At 38.4% G+C, this 24,781-nt stretch overlaps 1 protein-coding gene across 1 annotated transcript in view; it reads right to left on the bottom strand.

Annotated features, from left to right (window-relative positions):
• Positions 1-1,076: 1,076 nt before the first annotated feature.
• Positions 1,077-24,781, bottom strand: part of PRCP (prolylcarboxypeptidase) — a 70,588-nt gene continuing 46,883 nt past the window's right edge. Inside the window, exons 7-10 of the mRNA XM_065882551.1 lie at positions 11,553-11,717; positions 10,429-10,616; positions 1,606-1,822; positions 1,077-1,504 (exon numbers count right to left, since the gene is read on the bottom strand). Of these exons, the coding sequence (XP_065738623.1) occupies positions 1,606-1,822; positions 10,429-10,616; positions 11,553-11,717 (570 nt within the window). The 3' untranslated portion in view covers positions 1,077-1,504. The remainder of the gene's footprint in view (positions 1,505-1,605; positions 1,823-10,428; positions 10,617-11,552; positions 11,718-24,781) is intronic.

The raw sequence follows: 24,781 nt of genomic DNA, 5'->3' as shown, positions 1-24,781 counted from the left end.
CCATAAACCCTGCATTATATAACTTCTTAGTTGACAAAGAATAAAAACTAGTATTGTCTTGACCCTTAAATTCCCACCCCAGCAGACTTTTCTCTGATGCTGAAATGAAAATAGTGACCAAATGCTTTGATGGACAACTTATCACAATGAGAAGTGAAGGCTTCCGAAACCAGACAAAGATTTTTCTGTATCTCCCAGATGCCAGGGAAAGTAAGGGGAATATTTCAGTCTCCCACCCAAGAATGAACATTATATCTGCATCTTATAAAAAAAAATAAGTGCTTTAGAAATACTCAAGCTCAAGATACAGTTTTTAAAAAGCAGAAAATGTTCCCAAGGCAGAGTGAAAAAAAAAACTGAGAGAAAATAAAAGGAAACAAGGGAAAAGAAATCTTTCAACAGAGTAGAAACTGTTAGTCTCTCTGTCCCTGAAAGGTTTTGATCCAACCCTATTTGTTATCCTAGAAAAGCTCTTCTGAAGAAAGGTCTCAGTGTAAGAACTGCTTGAAAGAAGCCAACCCCTTGGAAATAGGAACGGCTCAGCCATTTATTAATGTCAAATATGCTGCCTGCATGAATTAGTCAGCTTGTCTTTTGGAAGCCATACAGAAAAGTTCTTGTGCACCTGCCTCTTAGTGTCCTGACACTTCTGGCTTTAATGACAGCATAACAATCACCAGAAAATAAAATTAAAAAACCAAAATGCTGAACATAATTATATTTTACCTTCTGAATAGCTGATTCATCAGTTTTTAAAGGCTTCTTACTGAAGTATCATCAGTAACCACAGAATATAACCTGCTCAGATGTAAAAAGAAAAGGAAAACAGAGTCATTTTCCTAAACTGGCAAAACCTGACCAAACTACCACAAAACTGACCTCAGAAACAAAGAGAAATGGAGCAGAAAAAGGCCAGATTTCTTACTGGCAGTACCATGGTGGCAAATATCCCAGAACTAAGAAAAGCTGCCAAATAGAAGAGAGAAAATTAAAGGACTTTACAAAAACAGCCAAGCCCAGTGCACACAGCATTCCCAACAGCTGGAGTGAGCTTCAGAAGCAACACACAGGTATAAGGTCCAGCCCTATTCTTTATTTACAGCACAGTTCAAAGTCATTAAATCAAGCACAAAAGAAATGGTTCCCATTTCCTGGTTTGGCACTGGATATCCTTCCTACCAGCTGCAATTACATCATTTTTATCCATCTTCTGCTTTTCCTTTTGGGAAAGTAGAGGAGGGGCTAGTGACAAATGGGCCAAAGAGACTTCAACTTCGAAACCAATAAATCCCTGCTTTCAGAGAAACCAAGGAAGTGACTCCCCCCTCTTGTGAAAGGCAGTCAATACTCTGCTCTAGTTATCAAGGCCACTGATGGTGTGGGAAAGCTGTCATGAAGAGATTCTTCCTGGAGGTGGCACAAAGATGGCAAGGACTCAGGTCATTGGATGGCTGCTATCACCACCATCACGTTCTCTTCTATCTCAACCTTCACCACACCAAATCTAATAAACAAGGGAAAGTAATTATGTACAGAAAACCAAAGTGAATGGAAGTGTGGGTGGAATGAACTTAAAAGAAGAAACTGAAAATGATCAAACGTTACTCAGTGCATCTTTCTCAGACTTGCATAGAAATCTTTGATCCACTGCTTCATGTGTCTCACTTCCAAGGAGCGGGCTAATAGCACAGTGACGGGATCAAAGGCATTGTTGGCTCGAAGATCTAGATGATGCGCTCCCTCTGGGATGACGATCGCAAGTAAGGTGTCTGTAATATCCTTAGTTACTCCACCTCCTGACCATGGGTCTATTTCACCATTGCTAAGTGAGGGAAAGAAAAAAAAACAAACAGATTATTAGTTTTTTATATCTATACAAATATAAGATAGGAGAAACCTACTATATGCATAACACCTAAAATTATAAGCTTATAACCTGGGGGATTTGATCTGAGGATTTAATCTGTCATATAGAAAGGTGCTTTATCCTGGAGTTTGACAATATTTCTGCAAGCAGGTACAGAAATAGGACCAGAGAAGACTGAAGGTGATGCCCCATGAATCAACCTAGATTGTACTGGGACTTGGAATTTAGAAGACTGAATTCCAATCCTGGCTTCATCACTCAAAAGCTGTATGACCTTACACAAGTTACCTGACTCAGTCTCCTTATCTGTAAAGTAGAGTTAACAAAGCCTACCTCATAAGGTTGCTTCAAGGGTTAAATCAGATTCTACATGTGGATATGTTTAATAAGTGTCAGGCACATAGGAGTCCTTCAATTAAAGCCAGTCTCCTTCTTTCCTAAGACCCAAATACCAAAGTGATAAAGAAAATGTTCCATATTTAAAAATGTTAATTATCTCTTGGCTCTTTAAAAAAACAAACCATTTTTTAAAAAAAATGTCCCTCTTAGTATAGTACTTTGGGAAATAGGGCGGTAGGACTGAAAAAATTGCTCTGAATCTAGAATCAGAACTTTTGGGCATTACTCAAGATACTCATTTTACATTAGCTTTAAAATTAAGGAAATGCTATTAGGTTATTAGTCCTGGCTGGTTCACACAACACATTTCAGAATGATATAAACAGGATCAGTTATTGAAACAGGATATTTAGTTTAGCTGAAAAAAAAGCCAATACAAACACAGACAGCATCCCTAATAATATTTGTTAACAGCTTTGTTGAGCTATAATTCATCTCCCACAAAAGGGACACTTATATCGTACAAATTCAATGGTTTTTAGTGTATTCAGAGATGTGTAACCATCATCACGATCAATTTTAGAACGTTTTCATCACCCCCAAGAGAAACCTATACTCACTGGCAGTCAAATCCCCATTCCCTTCTACTACTTCCCCTCACTCTCAGCCCCAGGCAACCACTAATCTACTTTCTATCTCTACAGATTTGCCTATTTTGGACATCTCAGATAAATGGAATTATATAATGGGTATTTTCTGTGATTGGCTTCTTTCGCTTTGACATATTTTCGTTTCATCCATGTTGTAGCACGTATCAGTACATTTTCCCTTTTTATTGCCAAAAATATTCTATTGTATATGGATATGCCACATTTATTTATCCATTCATCAGATGCACATTTGTGTTGTTTCCACTTTTTGGCTATTATGAATATTACTCCAATGAACATTTGTGTACAAGTTTTTACATGGATGAATATTTTCATTTCTTTTGGGTATATAACTAGGAATGGAATTTCTGGGATATATAATGACTTAACCTTTTGATGAACTGCCAAACTGTTTCCCAAAGTGACTGCTCTATTTTATACTCCCACAAACTACATCTGAGGGTTCTAAATTCTCTGTATCCTCACCAACATTTATTAAGTGTCTTTTTGATTATAGTCATCCTATGTGGGTGTGAAATGGAATCTCATTGTGGTCTTGATTTGCATTTCCCAAATGACTGATGGTATTGAGAATTTTTTTCATGTGCTGATTGGCCTTTTGTATATCTTTTTTGAAAAAAATGTCTACTCAGATCCTTGCTCAATTTTAAATTCAATTATCAATTAAATCATTTGATCCATTTTAAGTTAATTTTTTTGTATAGTATGAAATAGGGATCCAGCTTTATTCTTTTGCCTGTGAATATCCAGTTTTCCCAGCATCATTTCTTAAAAAAAAACTATTCTTTCCTCAATGAATTGTCTTAGCATTCTTGTCAAAAATCAATTAACCACACAGATAAGGGCTGACTTCTAGACTGTCAATTCTCTTCCACTGATCTATATGTCTATGTTTATGCCAGTATCACACTGTATTGATTACGGTAGCTTTATACAAAGTTTGAAATCCGGAAGTATGAGTTCTTCAAATTTGTTCTTCCTTTTCAAGATTGATTTAGCTATTCTGGGTCCCTTGCATTTTTAGATGAATTTTAAGATCAGTTTGTCAATTTCTGACTGGTTTAAAGTTTACAAAGCCTTTCATATTTGACCTCACATTATATCAACCATTGAGATAGGTTTAATTACAACTCTTAGAGATGAGAAAACTAATGTCTAGTGAAGTTAGAAGGCTTACTCAAATCAAGCCTCTGAGATACAAACTCAGATCTTGTAAGCCTATTCCAACGCTCATTTTATACTACACATTGCATTTCATGGACACATGATTGCTGTTGGAAATCAACAGCACATACCATCTTGGCTTGTGTGGTACAGAGTAAGAAGAGCACAAACTTCGGGATCAGACACACCTGGGTTCCAGTCCCAGGCCTGCCTCTCATCTTCCTAATCTCATGGAAGCTTAGATTCCTCAGGATATAACAGGGGCTGAAACAGCTGGATTTAAGTACCTGGCCCATGGTAGGTATTAGGTCACTTTTCCCTGTACAGCACCTCTTGGTATGTCTATCTATAAATCACTTGAAATCACTTACAGAACATTTTAATGTGTGTTCTGACATTTGTTTAATGCACATTCTATTTTGCTGATATTGTTACAAAGCCTGAAATAACAAATCTTCAAGGTCATATTATCAGACATATGAAATTATTTCCATAATTTGCATAATCATTTAAGAAAAACCCTATCATCTATAAGTACGATCTATACACAAATGGCTATCAAATAGTATCTTTAGCCAGGACCTTTCCCCTAAACTTCAGGACCAATATTCAATTATATACTTGACATTTTTACATGGCAGTCTAACGAGACATCTCAAGCTTTCAGGTCCAAAACAGAGCTCTTTATACTCTCCAACTCCGAACCAGCCCTGCGACTATCTTCCCAACCTCTGTCAATGGCAACCTTATCTTTCCAGTTGCTGGGCCAAAAACTTGTTACTTTTTAATCTGTCTTTCATATCTAATCTGTCGACAAATCCTGTCAGCTATAAATTCAAATATACCCAGAATCTGAACTCTTCTCACCACCCCACTGCCACTGCTCTGGTCTAAGTCACCCTTATCTCTAGCCTGAAGAGCCTTTTTTTTTTTTTTTTTTTTTTGCAGTACGTGGGCCTCTCACTGTTGTGGCCTCTCCCTTTGCGGAGCACAGGCTCCGGATGAGCAGGCTCAGCGGCCATGGCTCATGGGCCTAGTCGCTCCGCGGCATGTGAGATCTTCCCAGACCGGGGCACAAACCCGTGTCCCCTGCATCGGCAGGCGGACTCTCAACCACTGCGCCACCAGGGAAACCCAGCTGAAGAGCCTTTTAACTGATCTTCCTGCTTCTACTCTTGTCTCCCTGCAATCTATTATCAATACAGCAGCCAATTTGATGCTGTTAAAATCTGAATCAGATTCTGTCACTCCTCTGCTTAAAACACTCCAAGTTTTCCCATTTCCTTCAGAGTAAAAACCAAACATGCAGGACCTACAAGTCTCTAAATGATCTGGGCCCTTGCTGCCTCTCTGATTTCATCTCCTGCTACTCTCTCCCTCCTTAACTCCACTCCAGCCACACTGACTTTCTCACTGTACCTGGAGGAGAACATGCTGGGACATTTACCTCTCAAGGCCTTTGCCTCTGCTTACCTCTCTGCTTGGAGTATTCTTAGCCCACCGAACTCGTGGCTAGCTAGCTCTTTCCTCCACATCACTATTCAAAAGTCACCCCTGGGCTTCCCTGGTGGCACAGTGGTTGGGAGTCCGCCTGCCGATGCAGGGGACATGGGTTCATGCCCTGGTCCGGGAGGATCCCACATGCCACGGAGCTGCTGGGCCCATGAGCCATGGCCACTGGGCCTGCGCGTCCGGAGCCTGTGCTCTGCAACGGTAGAGGCCACCGCAGTGAGAGGCCCGCATACCGCAAAAAAACCCCAAAAAAACAAAAACACAAAAAGAAAAGTCACCCCTTGGTGAGGTCTTCCTTAGTCACCTCATCTAAAACTTCAAACTTCTCCCCACCCCCACCAAGATTTCATAACCCTCTTCCCCTTATTTATTTTTTTTCCCTTAGCGCTTATCTCCTTCTAACATGCTTATAAGTGCTATCTTGTTCATTATCCATCTCTCAAACTAGAATCCCCAAGGGCAGGGCTTTTTGTCTGTTTTATTACTGTATCTTCAGCACCTGGCACACAGTAGGAGCCATACAAATATTTATCGAATGAATGAAAAAAGAATGTATGTAGTTATTTGTGGCCTTACATCAGATGCCCTACACAAAAGAGATCTATAAATACACACATGCAAGTTTAGGAACATGTAAGTCACTTCAGTACTTTTCACATGGGAAAGCAGAGTTCACCTAAGTGATTCATATAAATATAGAGAGACTGACCTTCAGCTATGTGTAATACTGGCAAGAAACAATGAACTAAGTCAGCAGACCTAAGTTTTATACCCTAGTAAGTCACATGACTTTGGGTAAGTCACCTGACCCCTCTGAACCTCAATTCTCATGTGTATTACCAAAAATAATTTTTTTAAAGATAATGCCCCTCACTCACAGAGATATTGTGAGGCCCAAGTTGAATAATATATGTGGAAATAAGGTATAAACTATAAAACACATGAATGTGCAGCATTATTATAGTTATTATCATATTCTGTAAGCATAAGAAGTGTTAATACTTCTGAGAGGTAAATGAATAATGAAAAGGGATGCAATAGCATTTCTCACAGAAATCTGGTCAGAAAACTAATGCAATCAATTTTCTAGGTAAATGTACAAATTAAAAAAGAAATAAGCATTTAGGTATGTTAAATACATGTGTATCTGAAATACAAGTTTAAGACCCCTGTTCTACCCTCACCACACTTTTAACCACATTTTTCTTCTTAAAAAAATTAATTCAATTGCAACTTAACAACATCATTCTTGGGGAAAAAAAAATCACTCCAAAAATGTACTTTTTTTGGCGGGTTTTGTTAAAAGCAAGAGGAAAAACTCACATGCAAAATAGGAGCCTTAGTTTTCAACTATGAGATAAATTTTTAAAGTAAACTACACAAGGAGTTGGATTCTCTTAAGTGAACAAATGGCCTTTATCATTATTGCAATTTGACAGGACCAACCCAGATAGGAAACTCTCCATTATTTGCAAAACAAAAAAGCTATCCCAACAGCCACATAATAAGCAAACTGCATTTGATTTAAAAGGTCATCTGAATCAGCCTAGTGGCTTAGCAACAGTGTTTGGAGTTGCTGAGAGACCTAAGATGCACATGGACTTGAATTTCTTGGTTCTAGACATGTGAAAGCTAAACCAGTCACTGGGAAATTTACAGGAAAAAAAAATACTGGCTTTCATGAGAGAATCTAGATGCCTGGATAAAATTCCCAACAGTGAGCCTCACTTAATTGCTGGCAACAATTAATTTGCCTGAGAAATGATGTTAAAGTAACCAGCTTCTCAGAGACTCCTTTTTGAATTTATATTTAAATAACTGAAAATGACCATTTGTAAGATAATTTCTTACCAACTGGAGTTGGGGAAAAAATAAATCCTTCTAACAAAACCACTGTGGAATAAGAAAATTGCTGAAATGGAACTATTAATAGCTACTATTAAATCCTCATTCATTCAACACATTTACTGAGTGCCTACTATGTGTCAGGTACTGACTGGGTACAGGTGACTTAACCATGAACAGACAAAACCTCTGCCCTCACAGTGCTCACTTCTATGATAATCTCTCTACTCCTCAAAGTAACTCTGGCAGGTAGTCATTATTTCTAACTCATAAAAATTGGCAATTTGCCTGAGGTCACGAAGCTAATTCAGGGTAGAAGCAGAATGGCACCCAGGTCTCCCTGACTTCAAAGCCCAAGCTCTTAACTGGCAAATCTCTAATCCAACCATTAAAAACAGACTGAATTTTCTAACTAGAAAAGCAGTCACAGTTGGATTTGTGTGAGGTGACTTGAGAGAAGCATGAACATAAAATACACTTTCCACATGGTTCCTTGGACATTTTCTTACTCATCAACCAGTAATGTTTTCTAGCTGATGGTCACTAAGTAGACAGAACAGACACACCTAAAGCTGCTCTTTTACTTTCAGAATATGCTTTCTTCAGAAAAGCAGTAGAATTTTGAATTTTTAAATAACTTAAGTTTTACATTGAATTCTTCACACCTAGCAGCATATGGGAAAAGATTTCTTTTTAAAAGTAGTCTTGCCACTGCACAAAGATAAACCAGCATTTTCATATAGTTCTGCCTTTAAACTTTCACATGCCTCTGAAGCCTTTCTGAGCTTTATATCATTCCTCATCCTTATCAAACATATTAGGCATTCACTCTGTGCCAGTCACTGTAGCAGGTGCTAAAGGCACAGAGATGATTAAGACAAAGTCTCTGTCTTTGAGAAGTTTACAGTCTCATGGGGCAGAGAAAAACACAAACAGATAATTCCCACACAGGGCGCTAAGGGATAGTCACAGGCCTTAGTGGAGCTAAGTGTGTGGGGGAAACCTAACCTCCCTGGAGGTGTCAGGGAAGGTTTCTTGGAGGATGCCCGAGCCTTAGGAAAAAGAAAAAAGGGGAAGGAAAGGACATTCAGGGACAGATAAGTCCCCTGTTGGCTAGAAGGTAAAGTACAGGCTGAGAGTATACTTCCATTTATTCATTCAACGTACATTTTTTGAGCATATATATTTGCTAGGTCTGGGCCAAGTACTTCACTAGGTTAAATTTTTTAAGCATCACAACAACTCTGTGGGTGATTTTACAGAAGAGAAAACTGAGGGTCAAAGAGCTTAAGTAATTTAAGACAGCTCATTCTGCCTTTGCACAACTCTGTTAGGAAGTCCTTTCTTACACTGAGCTAGAAGTTTTTAACACTGAGCCATAATTTCCACCTACTGGCTTCAGTTCTACTCCTCAACCTTTTTTCACAAAATCTATCCTTTCCACCGATGATGATGATGATGATAATGATGATGATGACGATTGTTATTTTGATACCCCGAGGAAAACAGTATAAAAGGACAAATGGATCACTAAAATACTCATCTGTAATGGTTGAATCCAATATAAAAGGATAATGTATTTGACGAAAACTCAGATATTAAAACCTTTATACAAGGATTTAAAGACTCCACTTTACAATTCAACTTGAACTTCAGCTTTGAGCTTACAGCATCGGCATGCTAGAGAAATCCATACAAATACTACTTGGAGGTAAGGTCCTAAAGAAAAACAAGAACATGACAAAGTACTTCCTCCTCTGAGGCAACAAGATGACCTTGGACACCCAAGGCTTATACGTAAGCCTTTTTCAGTCCTCTCAGTCCTTTCATGTTTTCCTGATTTCAAACATCCTAACTTGGCAGTTTCCTTAAATACCTTAAATATACTTATTTGCTCAACTGTCACTTCATAAGGTTGAGATGAAAAGTATAGTTTTGCAGACTCCTATTGAGGACAAGGAAAACAATTTCAGGAAATTAAAAAGAATCTTTAAGTTTTCCATATAGTGGGGGCAGGTACCCTACTGAGTGAGAAAATAGCATGAACCCAATAAGACAGAGGCTCTTTTGCAAAATGGGCAGTGCCACTGGCCTAAACCCAGAGAGTGATCCTTCAGTCAAAACAGCATTCCTCACTCCTAAAAGCTATTGGCCATGTCTAGAAGGTCAAATGTAACTCTGTTTAAAAGAGTTTGTAAAAGAATGACATTTACAATTTAAACAATAGGTCCAGTTTAAGGGATATGTACAGGTATCTCTCTACTATCTCCATATAGATTTGGGGAAATTTTTAATCAAATGGTTGCTATTTTAATAACTAACAACCTAATATTCAAGCCAAAACATGGAAATTTTGAAGTTGCAATCAGACACATAGAGTCTACTCAATTAACTCCAAAGTGAACCAATACCAAATATGACACTACTAGTGCAGCAGTGTAACAGAAGAACAAACATGGGTTTTGTAGTCAGACACACCAAGGTTGCAAACTGACTTTATCACTTGGTAACTAAAACAAAGCTGGATGAGTTTTGGCAAGTGACTGCTCACAGTGACCTTCACTTTTCTCCTCAGTAAAAAAGGGACTATAAAAACTGCTTCCAAGGGTGTTGTGAGAATTGAATTAAGTAATTTATTTAAAGTGCCTCATACAGTGCCTGGGACAGAACAGAGTGGGCACTTCAAAAGTGTTTGTTAAATATATATTAAACTTTTTTATTATCATTGATAACAATAGTAACACAAATTGAGAACAACAGATGATGCTTCACTTTGTGTTGGAGAGTATTTTTTTAATATTTTAACTTTGTTGCTGTTGTTTTTAAGCCTTTAAGCATACTGGTAATAGAGCAAAAATTCATATCACCTCTCAGCATCCTCTGTCTTTCAAGCAGTAGAAAAACATGATGGATACCACTGCTGTATTCTATATTGTTGTAACTGTGCAGCATTTTCCTGGTTCTCTTTTCTCAGCTATTCTAAAAATGTCTCCGTCAACCAAAGTTTTCTTTGGATCAGCAAAAATTCACCTGAAAATGATGTTCGTGTGCGAACTGATGTTTTTGCCTCCATACATAGTAGGGATCCAAGAGGGCCTTGGTTTCACACCCCACTGTTTAAAACAGTCATCAGAAAATTCCTTAAAGTTCCACGAGTGAGGTTCGAACATGTCATCAATACCATTAGAACAGAAGGGCATGACCATTTCTGTGCAGGTCTGAAAAAGCAAACCAGGAGAGATTCCAGTGAGAAGATGAGGCATAAAATGTTAAAGAAATTGACCAAGGTCATACAGCTTGTAAGCAGTAAAGCCAGGGTTTGAACTCAAGGAGTCTGGCTTCAGAGCCCCTGTTCTTTACGCCATACCACCTCTCATTATTCCTGGAAAGGCTCAGCTGAGAAGTCACAGAAGTTGGGGCTATACATTTCTTCTTTGCAAACTGCTTCATTTCACATCTATTATCATATTTAATCCTCAAAACAACTCTGGAGGAAAGTATTACTATTATTATTACTAGTCTCATTGTACAGATGAAGGAATGAATGGAGGCTCAGACAGAATCAAGTTAGACTCCCTCTTCTTTTCTGTGTCCATAAAATGCTACCTTTATAGGACTTACCAAGATCTGTTGTAACATTAGTTTAGTTACCTATCATTTCCACCAAGCTATATTTGATGATTAGATCGTATCTCATTTACCTTTGTGTCTCTGGAGCCTAGAAAAGTGCCTGACTTGTGGTAAGTACTCAGAATATATTTTGTGATGATTAAATACCAAACTGAACTAGTATATATAGTATATATAAGACAGATAAACAACAAGGTCCTACCCTATAGCACAGGGAACTATATTCAATGTCCTGTGACAAACCATAATGGGAAAGAATATGAAAAAGAATATATATATGTATAACTGAGTCAATTTGCTGTACAGCAGAAATTAACACAACATTGTAAATCAACTTTACTTCAGTAAAATAAAAAAATTGGTATTTAATGAATGTATGAGTGAAGAAACTTATCCATAGTCTCAAAGTATACGGTAATAGAACTCAGATTTGGATCCAGGTGATAAAATCTTGCAAATTCTCTGTTATAGCACAACCATATCAGTGAAAAGTAAGTTCCACTTGGGGAAATATACACACTTACCTGATAGCTCCAACCCAGGGCTCCCAGACTGCTGGTTGCTGTCTCTGATATATTCAGGCATCTTGCCTGGCCCGAATAATTGTAATATACATTCAGAGCTTGGAAAATATTCTGCAGCAGCCATGTATCAGATACATTGGGATTTTTCAAATACTGGCACACTACCTGTCATTTTAGAGAGATAAAAGGGAGAAGAGTCGAATATAAATATAAAATTACAGTTTAATAAAACAAAGAAGAAATATGAGTTTGATTTGACCATAAAACAATCTTAAGCATCTAACGGCATTGCCTGACGATTTCTATCTATTGCATATAACCACCTTCATAAATGAATAAACCTTTCAAATTACTCCCCAAACTACAGAAATAAACCAAAGTCATTTGCATGGTATGCAAAGTCCTCCCCACTTACCACTCTAGGTTTATCTTCTGCAGCCTTTGCTCCAGCCTAGCAAAACCATTCCCACCACACCAACTTCTTTCCCTCCTCACTGCCTTCGCTCACACTGAAATGCCCTTTTCCCACTCCACTATTGCCTGGCAAACACCAACTCATCTTCTTCAACGCAGCTCAAGTGTCACCTCCTCTATGAGGCCATTGTTGCCTATGCCCTCAAGTCAGGGAGAACTAAATCACTCCCTTCTTTGTGCCTCCTCATCCTGTGCTTATTTCTATCAGAGCTGATACCGCACTCATTTGATTCCAGAATGTCTCCCTTGGTACTTAGCAAGGCATCTGGCAGCTAAATGTTTACTGAATGAATGACTATATTTTTATGAAAATGCAAAATTTATGAAATTTCTTTTGGAAAAACTACACCAAGCTCCTACATCTGTAACATTATAAGAAGCATATCAGGCAGCTCCCCAGTTCAAAATACTCCTAACACTCGACTATAATCAGAGCTAAAAGTCACAGGTAATACTTGGGGTTGGGAGTGAAGGCAGGACTGACTAGTCAGGGACATGGGGAAATTTCAAGGTTATGAAAATATTTCTTATCTTCATAGGGGTCTGGACTATACAACAAACAACACACAATTTGTATGTAAATTTTACCTCAAAAAATTTATAAACAAATATTGAACTCTAGATAGTGATGTTAAAGCTGAAGTATACAGTCTATATTTCATTTATTTCTGCTCTAATCTTTATTTCTTTCCTTCTACTGACTTGGAGCTTCACTTGTTCTTTTTCTAGTTCCTTGAGGTGTAAATTTAGATTGTTTATTAGAGGCTTTTCTTGAGGTAGGCATTTATCACTATGAACTTCCCTCCCAGAAGTGCTTTTGCTGCATCCCATAAATTTTGGTATGTTACATTTCCATTTTCATTTGTCTCAAGGTAGTTTTTAAATTTCTCTTTTAATTTCTTCTTTGACCCACTGGTTGTTCAATAGCATGTTGCTTTATCTCGAAATATTTGTGAATTTTCCAGTCTTCTTTGTGTAATTTATTTCTAGATTCATACCACTGTGGTTGGAAATGATGCTTCATATGATTTCAATCCTCTTAAATTTACTAAGACTTGTTTGTGGCCTAACATTTGATCTATCTTAGAAAATGTTCTATGTGTACTTGAGAAGAATGTATATTCTGTTTCTCTGAGATAGAATGTTCTATAAATATCTGTTAAGTCCATCTAGTCTAACGTGCTGTTTAAAATCAATGTTTCCTTATTGATTTTCTGCCTGGATAATCTATCTATTGATGTTAGTGGGGTATTAAAGTCCCCTACTGTTCATGTACTGCTGTCTATTTCTCCCTTTAGGTCTGTTAATATCTGCTTTACATATTTAGGTTCTCCTATGTTGGGCACAAAGATATTTACAAATGTTATATATTCTTGTTGAATTGACTCCCTTATCATTATGTAACACACTTTTTTGTATATCATTATAGTCTTTATTTTAAAGTCTATTTTATCTAATATAAGTATAGCTATCCCAGCTTTCTTTTGGTTTCCATTTGCATGGAATATCATTTTCCATCCCTTCACTTTCAGTCTGTTTGTGTCCTTACATCTAAAGTGAGTCTCTTATAGGCAACATATTGATGGTCTTGGTTTTTTATTCATTCAACCACTCTATGTCTGTTGATTAGAGAATTCGGTCCATTTATATTTAAAGTAATTATTAATATATATGTACTTATTGCCATTTTGTTCATTGTTTTCTGGCTGTTTATGTAGCTCCTCTAGCTCTTTTCTTTCTTTGTCTCTTGCTCTCTTCCTCTGTGGCTTGATGACTTTCTTTAGTGGTATGTTTATATCCCTCTCTCTTTATCTTTTGTATATTTACTATAAGTTTTTGTTTTGTGGTTACCATGGGGCTTACATATAACAATTTATACCGATAAAAGTCTATTTTAAGTTGATAACAACTTAAGTTTGATCCCACTGAAAAGCTCAACATTATTATTCCCCCATTTTATAATTCTGAAGTCACATTCTACATCTTTTTCTCTTGTATATCCTTAACAAGTTACTGTATTCATAGTTATTTTTACTACCTTTGATTTTTTTGGCCTTCATACTAGTTTTGTAAGTAATTAATCCACTACCTTTACTATATATTTGCCTTTCCAGTGAGACTTATTCTTTCATATGAGTTCTTGTTACTACTTAGTGACCTTTCTTTTCAGTTTAAAGAAGTACCTTTTAACATTTCTTATAAGGCTGGTTTAATGGTGATGAACTCCTTTAGCTTTTGCTTGTCTGATAAACTCTATCTCTCCTTCACTTCTGAATGATAACTGCCAGGTAGAGTATTTTTAGTTGAAAGGCTTTTTCTTTCAGCACCTTACATACTGTGTCCTTCCCTTCTGGCCTGCAAAGTTTCTGCTAAAAAATCTGCTCATAGTCATGGGAGCTCCCTTGCCTGTAACAAATTGCTTTTTCTTGTTGCTTTTTAATATTTTCTCCTTGTATTTAACTTCTGACATTTTAATTATAATGTGTCTTGGTATGGGTCTGTTTGGATTCCTCTTATTTGGAACTCTCTGGGATTCCTGGATCTGGAAGATTAGGGAAGCTTTCACCTATTATTTCTTCAAATAAGATTTCTGCCCCTTTCTCTCTCTCTTCTCCTTCTGGGAACCCTATGATGTGAATGTTAGACCACCTGATGTAAATGTTAGTCTATAAGTCCCTTAAGCTATTTTCACTTTTTTTCATTCTGCTGCTCTGACTGGATAAGTCCTACTGCCCTGTCTTTGTGTTGACTGATCCTGTCTTCTGTTTCATCTAATCTGCTGTTGAACCCCTCCAGTGTAATTTTTTTCAGTTATTGTATTCTTCAGCTTTGTAACTTCTATGTGATACTTTTTTTATATTTTCCATCTCTTTGCTGAAATTCTGTGTTCATCCATTCTTGCTCCCCAGTTTGGTGAGCATCTTTATGACCATTACTTTGAACTCTTTATCAGGTAAATTAATATCTCTCTCATTAAGATTTTCTTCTGAGGTTTTATCTTGTTCTTTCATTTGGAATATATTCCTCTATTTCTTCATTTTGTTTGACTCTCTGTGTTAGTTTCTATATAATAGAAAAAACCACCTCTCCCAGTCATGAAGGAGTGGCCTCGTGTAGGAGATGAACCTTGTTGTTCAACCCTGCCTTAGCTCTTGGGTGTCTTTCAAACCTTTGTGCTTATCCAAGCAGCCTATTACATTTTTAATAACTCCAAGTAGTTGAGGACATGCCAAAACCTGTCAGCATCCCAAAAGGGAGGATCTTAGCCCTTTCATTCAGGATGACTAGAAGCCAGACCCTCAAGCACTAGCTTTTAAAAGTATGCAAATATATACAGTGCTGTGGGACTGCAAGCATAAGTCCTGTTGGCCACCAGAGTCAGGTGATCTGGAAGTGTCCACTGGGCAGTCACAAAAAACAGGGCTCCAGATGAGTGTATAAGCTCTTTTCTAGGTGATATCAGCAAGCTGAAGCAAGGCAGAGGGAAAGCACCAAGATGGCATCCGTGGGCTACATCCCTTAAGAGCAGCTTTGCAGGCCACTAAATACGTGTTAAACCTGAAACCTGCCCCTCAGGCAGAAGCTCCAAACAAGCAAAGAAGTCTCCTTCACAAAAAGACTAGGGGGTGTACCTCAGTCTACTGTCTATGCAGTGCCCTGAGGGTAGCAGCCTGACAAGAACCAGAGCTCCAATAGCACAGTCCCATGGGACTCAGGAATGTAAGACCCACCCACCCCCAGCCACCAGAGCCAGGTGATCAAGGGGTGTCCCCTGGGTGGGAGCCACAAAAACTGGGGTGCCAGACATAAAAGCCAGGGCACCAGACACATGTAAAGCTCCCCTCCAGGAAACACTGCAGTCTGGAGCATGGCAATAGAAAAAAAATTAATAAAACTAAGACCTGGATTTTGAAAAATAAAATTAGCAAATCTTTAGCCAGAGTGACCAAGAAAAAAAGAGAGAGAACTCAAATAAATAAAATCAGAAATGAAAGAGGAGATACTACAGATACTACAGATCCTGTGTATTTCTGATACTACAGAAATACAAAGGATCATAACAGAGTACTATAAACAATTATATGTCATCAAATTCAACAACCTAGAAGAAATGTATAAATTCCTAGAAACATGCAGCCTATCATGACTGAATCATGGGGGACTTCCCTGACAGTCCAGGGGTTAAGACTCCACACTTCCACTGCAGAGGATACAGGTTCAATCCCTGGTTGGGGAATTAGGATCTCACATGCTGTGCAGTACAGCCAAAAAAAAAGACTGAATCATGATGAAACAGAAAATCCAAACAGGCTGAATACTAGTAAGGAGATTGAATCAGGAAACAAAAACCTTCAAAGAAACAAGAGTCTAGGACCAGATGGTTTCACAGGTGAATTCTACCAACATTCAAGGAAGAATTAATATCAATCCTTCCTAAACTCTTCCAAGAAAATAGAAAAGGAGGGAACACTTCCAAGTTCATTTTACAAGGCCAGAATTACCCTGATACCAAAACTACATAAGAATGCCACAAGAAAAGAAAATTACAGGCCAATATCCCTGATGACCATAGATGCAAAAATCCTCAACAAAATATTAGCAAACCGAATTCAATGATACACTAAAAGGATCATACACCGTGATCAAGTAGGATTTATCCAGGGAAGCAAGGATGGTTCAACATCAATAAATCAGTCAATGTGAACCACCATATTAACAAAATAAAGGATAAAAATTAAATGATCATCTTAATAGATGCAAAAGAAGTATTTGACAAAATTCAACATCTATTTATGATTAAAAATAAAAACTCTCAACAAACTGGGTACAGAGGGGACATACTTCAACATAATAAAGGTTGTATATGACAAGCCCAGAGCAAACATCATACTCACAGTGAAAAGCTGAAAGCTTTTACTCTAAGATCAGGAACAAGACAAGGATGCCCACTCTCACCACTTTTATTCAACATACTATTGGAAGTCCTAGCCAGAGCAATTAGGTAAGAAAAAGAAATAAAAGGCATCTAAATCTGAAAGGAATAAGTAAAACTACCTCTATATGCAGATGACATGATATCATATATAAAAAACCATAAAGGCTCCATCAAAAAACTGTTAGAGGAAATTCCCTGGCAGTCCAATGGTTAGGACTCCACACTTGCACTGCAGGAGGCATGGGTTCGATCCCTGGTCAGGGAAATAAGATCCCACAAGCTGTGTGGTGTGGCCAAAAAAAAAAAACTGTTAGAAAATTCATGAATTTATTAAGAAAAATCAATGAATTCAGTAAACTTGCAAGAAACAAAACCAACATACAAAAATCTTCTGTGTTTCTATATACTAATAATGAACTATCAGAAAGAGAAATTAAGAAAACAATCCCATTTACAATTACATCAAAAAGAATAAAATAGGGCTTCCCTGGTGGTGCAGTGGTTGGGAGTCCGCCTGCCGATGCAGGGGACATGGGTTTGTGCCCCGGTCCGGGAGGATCCCATGTGCCGCGAAGCGGCTGGGCCTGTGAGCCATGGCCGCTGAGCCTGCGCATCCGGAGCACTCCGCAGCGGAAGAGGCCACAGCAGCGAGAGGCCCGCGTACCACCAAAAAAACAAAAAAACAAACAAACAAAAAATAAAATACCTGGGAGGAGGTATTTTAGACATGAAAGACCTACATATTAAAAAATACAAGACATTGGGTTTCCCTGGTGGCGCAGTGGTTGAGAGTCCGCCTGCCGATTCAGGGGACACAGGTTCGTGCCCCAGTCCAGGAAGATCCCACATGCCGCGGAGTGGCTGGGCCTGTGAGCCATGGCTGCTGAGCCTGCGCGTCCGGAGCCTGTGCTCCGCAATGGGAGAGGCCACAACAGTGAGAGGCCCGTGTACCACGAAAAAAAAAAAATACAAGACATTAATGAAAAAATTGAAGAAGACACAAATAAATGAAAATATATTTAATGCTCATGGATTGGAAGAATTAATATTGTTAAAATATACATACACAAAGCAATATACAGATTCAATGCTATCCTTATCAAAATTCCAATGACATTTTTCACAGAAATAAAATTAAAAATTCTATAATTTGTGTGGAACCATAAAAGACCCCAAATGACCAAAGCAATCTTGAGAAAGAACAATGGTAAAGGCATCACACTCTCTGATTTCAAACTATATTACAAACCTCTATTAATTAAAACAATATGGGGCTTCCCTGGTGGTGCAGTGGTTGAGAGTCCGCCTGCTGATGCAGGGGACACGGGTTCGTGCCCCGGTCTGGGAAGATCCCACATGCCATGGAGTGGCTGGGCCCGTGAGCCATGGCCGCGGAGCCTGCACGTCCGGAGCCTGTGCTCCGCTACGGGAGAGGCCACAACAGTGAGAGCCCAGTGTACCGCAAAAACAAAACAAAACAAACAAACAAAAAAACAATATGGTACTGGCATAAAAACAGACACGTAGATCAATGAAACAGAATAGAGAGACCAGAAATAAACCCATGCATATATGGTCAATTAACTTATGACAAACAAATCAAGAATATACAATGGGGGGCTTCCCTGGTGGCACAGTGGTTAAGAATCCGCCTGCCAATGCAGGGGACACAGGTTCGAGCCCTGGTCCGGGAAGACCCCACATGCCGCGGACCAACTAAGCCTGTGTGCCACAACTACTGAGCCTGCGCTCCAGAGCCTGTGAGTCACAACTCCTGAAGCAACAAAAGCCAAAATAAACAAGTGGGATTTCGTCAAACTAAAAGCCTCCTGCACAGCAAAGGAAACCACCAACAAATGAAAAGGCCACCCACTGAATGGGAGAAAATATCTGCAAATCATATATCTGATAAAGGGCTAACATCCGAAATATATAAAGAACTCATACAACTCAACAACAACAACAAAAAATCCTATTAAAAATGGGCAGAAGATCTGAATAGACAGTTTTCCAAAGAAGACATACAGATGGCCAACAGTTATATGAAAAGATGCTCTACATCATTAATCAAAAGGAAAATGCAAATCAAGAGTACAATGAGATATCACCTCACATCTATTAGAATGGCTATTATAAAAATGACAAGTGTTGGCAAGGATGTGAAGAAAAGGGAACCCTATGCACTGTTGGTAGGAATGTAAATTGGTACACCACTTTGAAAACAGTATGGAGGCTTCCTCAAAAACTTAAAACTAGAAATGCCATATAATCTGGCAATTCCAATTCTGGGTATTTACCCAAGGAAAACAAAAACACTAATCCGAAAAGATATATGCATCTCCATGTTCATTGCAGCATTATTTACAATGGCCAAGATATGGAAACAACCTAAATGTTCATCAACGGATGAATGAATAAAGGAGATATGGTACATGTATACGATGGAATATTATTAAGCCATAAAAAAGAATGAAATCTTGCCATTTGTGACAACATGGGTAGACTTTAAGGGCATTATGCTAAGTGAAATCAGTCAGACAGAGAAAGGCAAATACTATATGATCTATCTCTCTTATATGTAGAACCCCCCCAAAAAAATTTTTTTTTTTTTAATTTAAAAAACCATGCTGGGACTTCCCTCGTGGTGCAGTGCTTAAGAATCTGCCTGCCGATGCAGGGGACATGGGTTTGATCCCTGGTCTGGGAAGATCCCACATGCCGCAGAGCAACTAAGCCTGTGCGTGAAAACTACTGAAGCCCATGCACCTAGAGCCCGTGCTCCGCAGCAAGAGATGCCACCGCAGTGAGAAACTCGCGCACCACAACAAAGAGTAGCCCCCGCTCGCCGCAACCAGAGAAAGCCCCCGTGCAACAACGAAGACCCAACACAGCTAAAAATAAATTAATTAATTTATATGTAAAAAAAAAGAAAGAAACAGAACTGAACTAAACTGAAAGCTGCAAAAACCTATCAAGCCTAAAGCAATAAGGAAATGCATGTTGAAGAGAAAAGGCAAAAGATTGTTTTGCTATTCTGACAACTCTCAATTATTCATGGTAAGTCAAAAATACCTAATTGCATAGCCCTTTTCTCAGAAAGTGTTCCTGAGAAATACGCCAATTAGAAATACTCAAGAATATATGGAAATCAAGAACCAATCATAGAATTTATTAAACTATCTAATGCCAACAGTTGATCAGCATTCTTTCCTGCATGTGGACACCCCCACTAGACTTAGCTCTTTCAAAATGCAGCACAAAACTACGGAGTAGACCCATGCAATGCAGAGAAGAGCATTATGTTCAAGCACAGCATGGTAGATGAGGTTGGGTGACAGTGCAAGCTGGGCAGGGGGAGAAGAGAGTGCTGATATGCAGCAGCAAGTGGCCTAATACTCTCGAAGAGAACAGTAACAAGTGAGTGTGACTCACATGCTGGCATCAGATCCCCTCTCAGAGCTAGAACACTGGGCCTCTGTCAGGCAAAGAAAAGGAGTCCCTATGAATAGCCATCTCTGCAAACAGCAGTTACTGTCACTCCCTAAGAGACACAAGCATGGCTGGGGACTGGCACCAGCTGACAATACTTGGGTTTTGGCAGCCCCACTTACACAGAGAGAACATCCTGGTCAGAAACTTGGCCTCTGCTGATAGAAATTCCATGTCCAGATTAAGGGCAATCCTGGGTCCACTGTCCTCTGTGAGGTCAGAGCACCCTTGGAGTACTGTGTCCAATTCTGAGCACCACACTCTAATAAGGACACTGACCAACATGAGGAAATTCAGAGGGGAGCAATCAGGGTGGGGAGTTGAGGAATAGTTGAAGAAACTCTATAATTGGTCATTTGAATCATCCCCAATCTTTTACTATTGCAAGTAAGGCTACAATAAATATCCTTGGAGCTAAATCTATCTATCTATCTATCTATCTACCTATCTACACTTGTTTTCCTGAGATAAATTCTTAGAGGAATTACTGGTTTGAAGGAAATAAACATTTTTAAGGCCTTTGTTACATCATGTCAAACTGCCTTATAGGAAGGAAGTACCAGGTGATAATTCTACCAGTATGATAGAGAGTAGGCCTGAAAAATATCACTTAAAATTTGTTTACAAATATTTGAAATAAGAGAATTTTGTTATTTTAGGTGTTTCTAAATTTCCTCTCTAACTCAAAGATTCTGTGAGTCTAAGCATCATCCTCTAGATAAAAGACACACTCTCTACATTTCTCTATGTACAGTTGACCCTTGAAAAACACAGGTTTGAACTGGGTGGGTCCATTTATACATGGATTTTTTTCAATAAATATATAGTCAGCCCTCCATATCCACAAGTTTGGCATCCATGGATAGACATTTCCACCTGAGGTTGATTAAATTCACAGATGGGAAACCCATGGATACAGAGGCCCACTGACTATACTACACCGTTTTACATAAGGGACTTGAGCTTCCATGGATTTTGGTATACACAGGGGCTCCTGGAACTAATCCCCTGAGGATACCATGGATACTGAGGGAAGACTGTATTCCATTAAGAATTTTAGTAGCCAAGAGTAAATAAAGTTTTCCCAAAAATACTTAAATTATACTAGCAAAACCTCAGCACTATTCCCATGCTTATTTAAAGACTAGTAATTCAACAGGATATATTCATATACTTTTATTAAAGATCTATAGGATACACAAAATACGTAAATGTTAAGCCGAACCATATGAAATTGCCATGTTTATAAGTCAAACACAAATATTGGCATTTTTGGTTCAACCTCATACAATACTTCAGTTTTTGCCTGATAATTTGCAGGTATTACCCATCTGATGAGGGCAAGCACTTGGTCTGTTGATTATTTACTTAGGGACTGTGATCTAATCAGACAAGGAAAGATTCTCTGCCAACCACTTCCATACGAAATACTCAGCACGGAGGTAGCCCCTGTACTGCACTTTCCATTTACTTTGTAGACACTAGCAAACAGTGTCTTCTAAACAATTTCTACAAAGGCACAGCATTCCTACTTAGACTATAAATCTACTGATAAGGAGGCAGCTGGGGCTGAGTCTGCTAGTAAAACTATTGACTATTCCTTGAGGTCAGGTGCTTTCCCTACAATGACCCGGGGAGAAACATATAATAACCATCTGCATTTCACAGCGAAGGAAATAAGCTCAGAGAGATCTGCTACAGATACACAAATTTAAAACTGAATATAAGTTCTGAACCCAAACTTTGGCTACAAAGTCCTGGTATACGAATGTCTCTTTGACATCATATAATAACAATTATATGCATATAACTAGCATCAACTTAGTGCTTACTATACACCAGGTCCTATTAAATCCTCATAATGACCCTAAGAAGCATTATAATTACTATTATCCCCATTTTGCAGTTGAGGAAGTTAAAGCACAGAGAGGTTAAGAAACTTCTCCAAAGTCAAACAGCCAAGAAGTAGCAGAACGGGGATTCAAATGCAGACCCACTCTGAAGCCTCCATTTGTAACTACTACACTACACTACACACACTCAACCTAGAAGTTATAATATAAGAGACAAATAACAACACGAACAGTACCTAAACATACCTGTAGCCTCATGCTTAATTTTTTAAACAAATATTTTTTTATTCTATTTTTCTAAGTTTATTTGTTTTAGGTAGAAACTTAAGATAGAAGGGATTCTGTGGCAATATAAAATTATAAAACTTATTATGCAATAGTGAAAAGGAAACTGTAAAAGAGTAGAGCAAAATGAGGTTCAGGAAATGGACAGACTTAATTCACTTTCTACTTCCTAGAACAAATGTGAACATTCAGGAAAAATGTAAAAAGAGCATAAGAGGTCCATTTTAATAATTCTGTGTTAAACAGTGTAGAAATTATGGAGATAGTAGAACATTGTAATCTTAGTACCAAACTAATCAACTCTGTACCCAAATATTTAGGTTCTACTCTTTGATCCATGTACACCAGAGAAAGTGAAGATAATGAATTGTTTAAAAGCTTTAAGTGTCCCTGTACCTATGAGGATAAGCATTTGAATAAGAGAGAAAAAGAAGGCAAAGAAAATGTTTTTAAAGAAGAAGGAAAGAAGATAGGTTTAAAATAAAAGACCCATCTCTTCTCAGAGAGTATGGTCCATCCACATTAGAGAAAGGATTAAGCAGATACATTCAGCTTTTCTAACAGATTTTCTTTCTCTAAGGCTTCAATACGCCTCTCACCCTCACTCAGATAATCACATTAGTTTTGTCATTAAAAGCTCCCTTTTCATAGAATGCACCTAAACCGCTTAAACCACCCAGAGAGGTCGCATACATTATCAAACACCAAGACAAACGGAAGAGATTTTCCATCTTATATCTTATTATTTCACTGTATCTATCTGCATGCTCAGGAGGCTAAGCCAAAAGATTTGGTGAGTTATCAGCTGAAAAATGATTCCAAAATAGACAAACTCTACAGTATCCTTTAGAACTGGTCATTAAGCTGAGAACTGAGAACTAGCAGTTTTTATGCTGACAGAGCAGTCAAATGACAGAGGGGTTTTCTATTTCCCTTTTCTCTTCTTCCTTGTGTTCTATCAGCCAAGTCCATGATTATTTCTGCATGAATGTTGCAGCTTCTGTTAACAGTAAACAAAAGCAAATGGAGTCTGAGTGTGCATGGTTCAAAGATAAATTAGAAAGAATGATATTTGAGTTGACATGGAAAATGGCATTCAGTTGCTGCATGTGGATACTTCAGAACTGTACAAGGCCCAGGCAGAATTGGAAATCACCTGCTTTTTTTCATAACCCAACTATTACATATTATCTCACCATCCTAAGCCTGAGTTACAGGCTCAGAAAAGGATGACTGTTTGTCAGCCCTTTAAAAGGAGGAAGTGTATCAGAGGGAGGAGGAGTCCTGGTTAAATGGAACTATCCAAGTGAAAGAGCAGTCCCCAACTGGGTAGTGTTCCAGGGATTAGGGGGTTGGGAGAACAGAGAGGGGGTCAAGAAAGGAGAAACAGAATGAACAGTGAAAGAAAGTGATCTGAAGCTAAGAGTTGGGAAGAGAGGCATGTAGTGGAAAAATTCTGAAATCAGATAGGATAAAATTAGAGATAGATGTAGGCAATGGAAGTTTCTCAAGCAAAAGTCAAAGAGAGATTACTTTCGGTGGGGTGCAGGCAGGAAACAGAATTATAAATATATCATAAGCAATCAAGAATTCCTTAGTATTTCAAAAGAAAGGATAAAGTTGGTAAAAAAATATTAACTGGAGGAAATGACAAGAACAAGTCCTAGATAAAAGAAGTGAAAGGTGGGCTTCCCTGGTAGCGCAGTGGTTGAGAGTCCGCCTGCCGATGCAGGGTACATGGGTTCATGCCCCAATCCGGGAAGATCCCACATGCCGCGGAGTGGCTGGGCCCATGAGCCATGGCCGCTGAGCCTGCGTGTCCAGAGCCTGTGCTCCGCAATGGGAGAGGCCACAACAGTGAGAGGCCCACGTACCACAAAAAAAAAAAAAAAAAAAAAGTGAAAGGTGATTGTGAGGCAAAGACACACAAAGTTATCTTGCCTTAGAAATAAACTTTTAAAATATATATGTACACAAAAGATAAAAGAAAGATTGTGCTAAATCAAAAACAGATGACAAAATATTTGAGATATACTTCACTAATTTTGAGTGATTATTTAGGAGAGAGATAGGATGGAATATATATTTACGTTTAAGACTCAACAGCAAAATATCTCAAAAGGAACATTAAAGAAGCAGAGATAAAACCAGTTAGACTGTTCACTGTTCCAAATCATAAACAAATGAATATT

Source organism: Phocoena phocoena, chromosome 8 (genome assembly GCF_963924675.1).
Source record: "Phocoena phocoena chromosome 8, mPhoPho1.1, whole genome shotgun sequence".
Taxonomy (NCBI): domain Eukaryota; kingdom Metazoa; phylum Chordata; class Mammalia; order Artiodactyla; family Phocoenidae; genus Phocoena; species Phocoena phocoena.
This window is presented reverse-complemented; position numbering and strand designations above follow the sequence as displayed.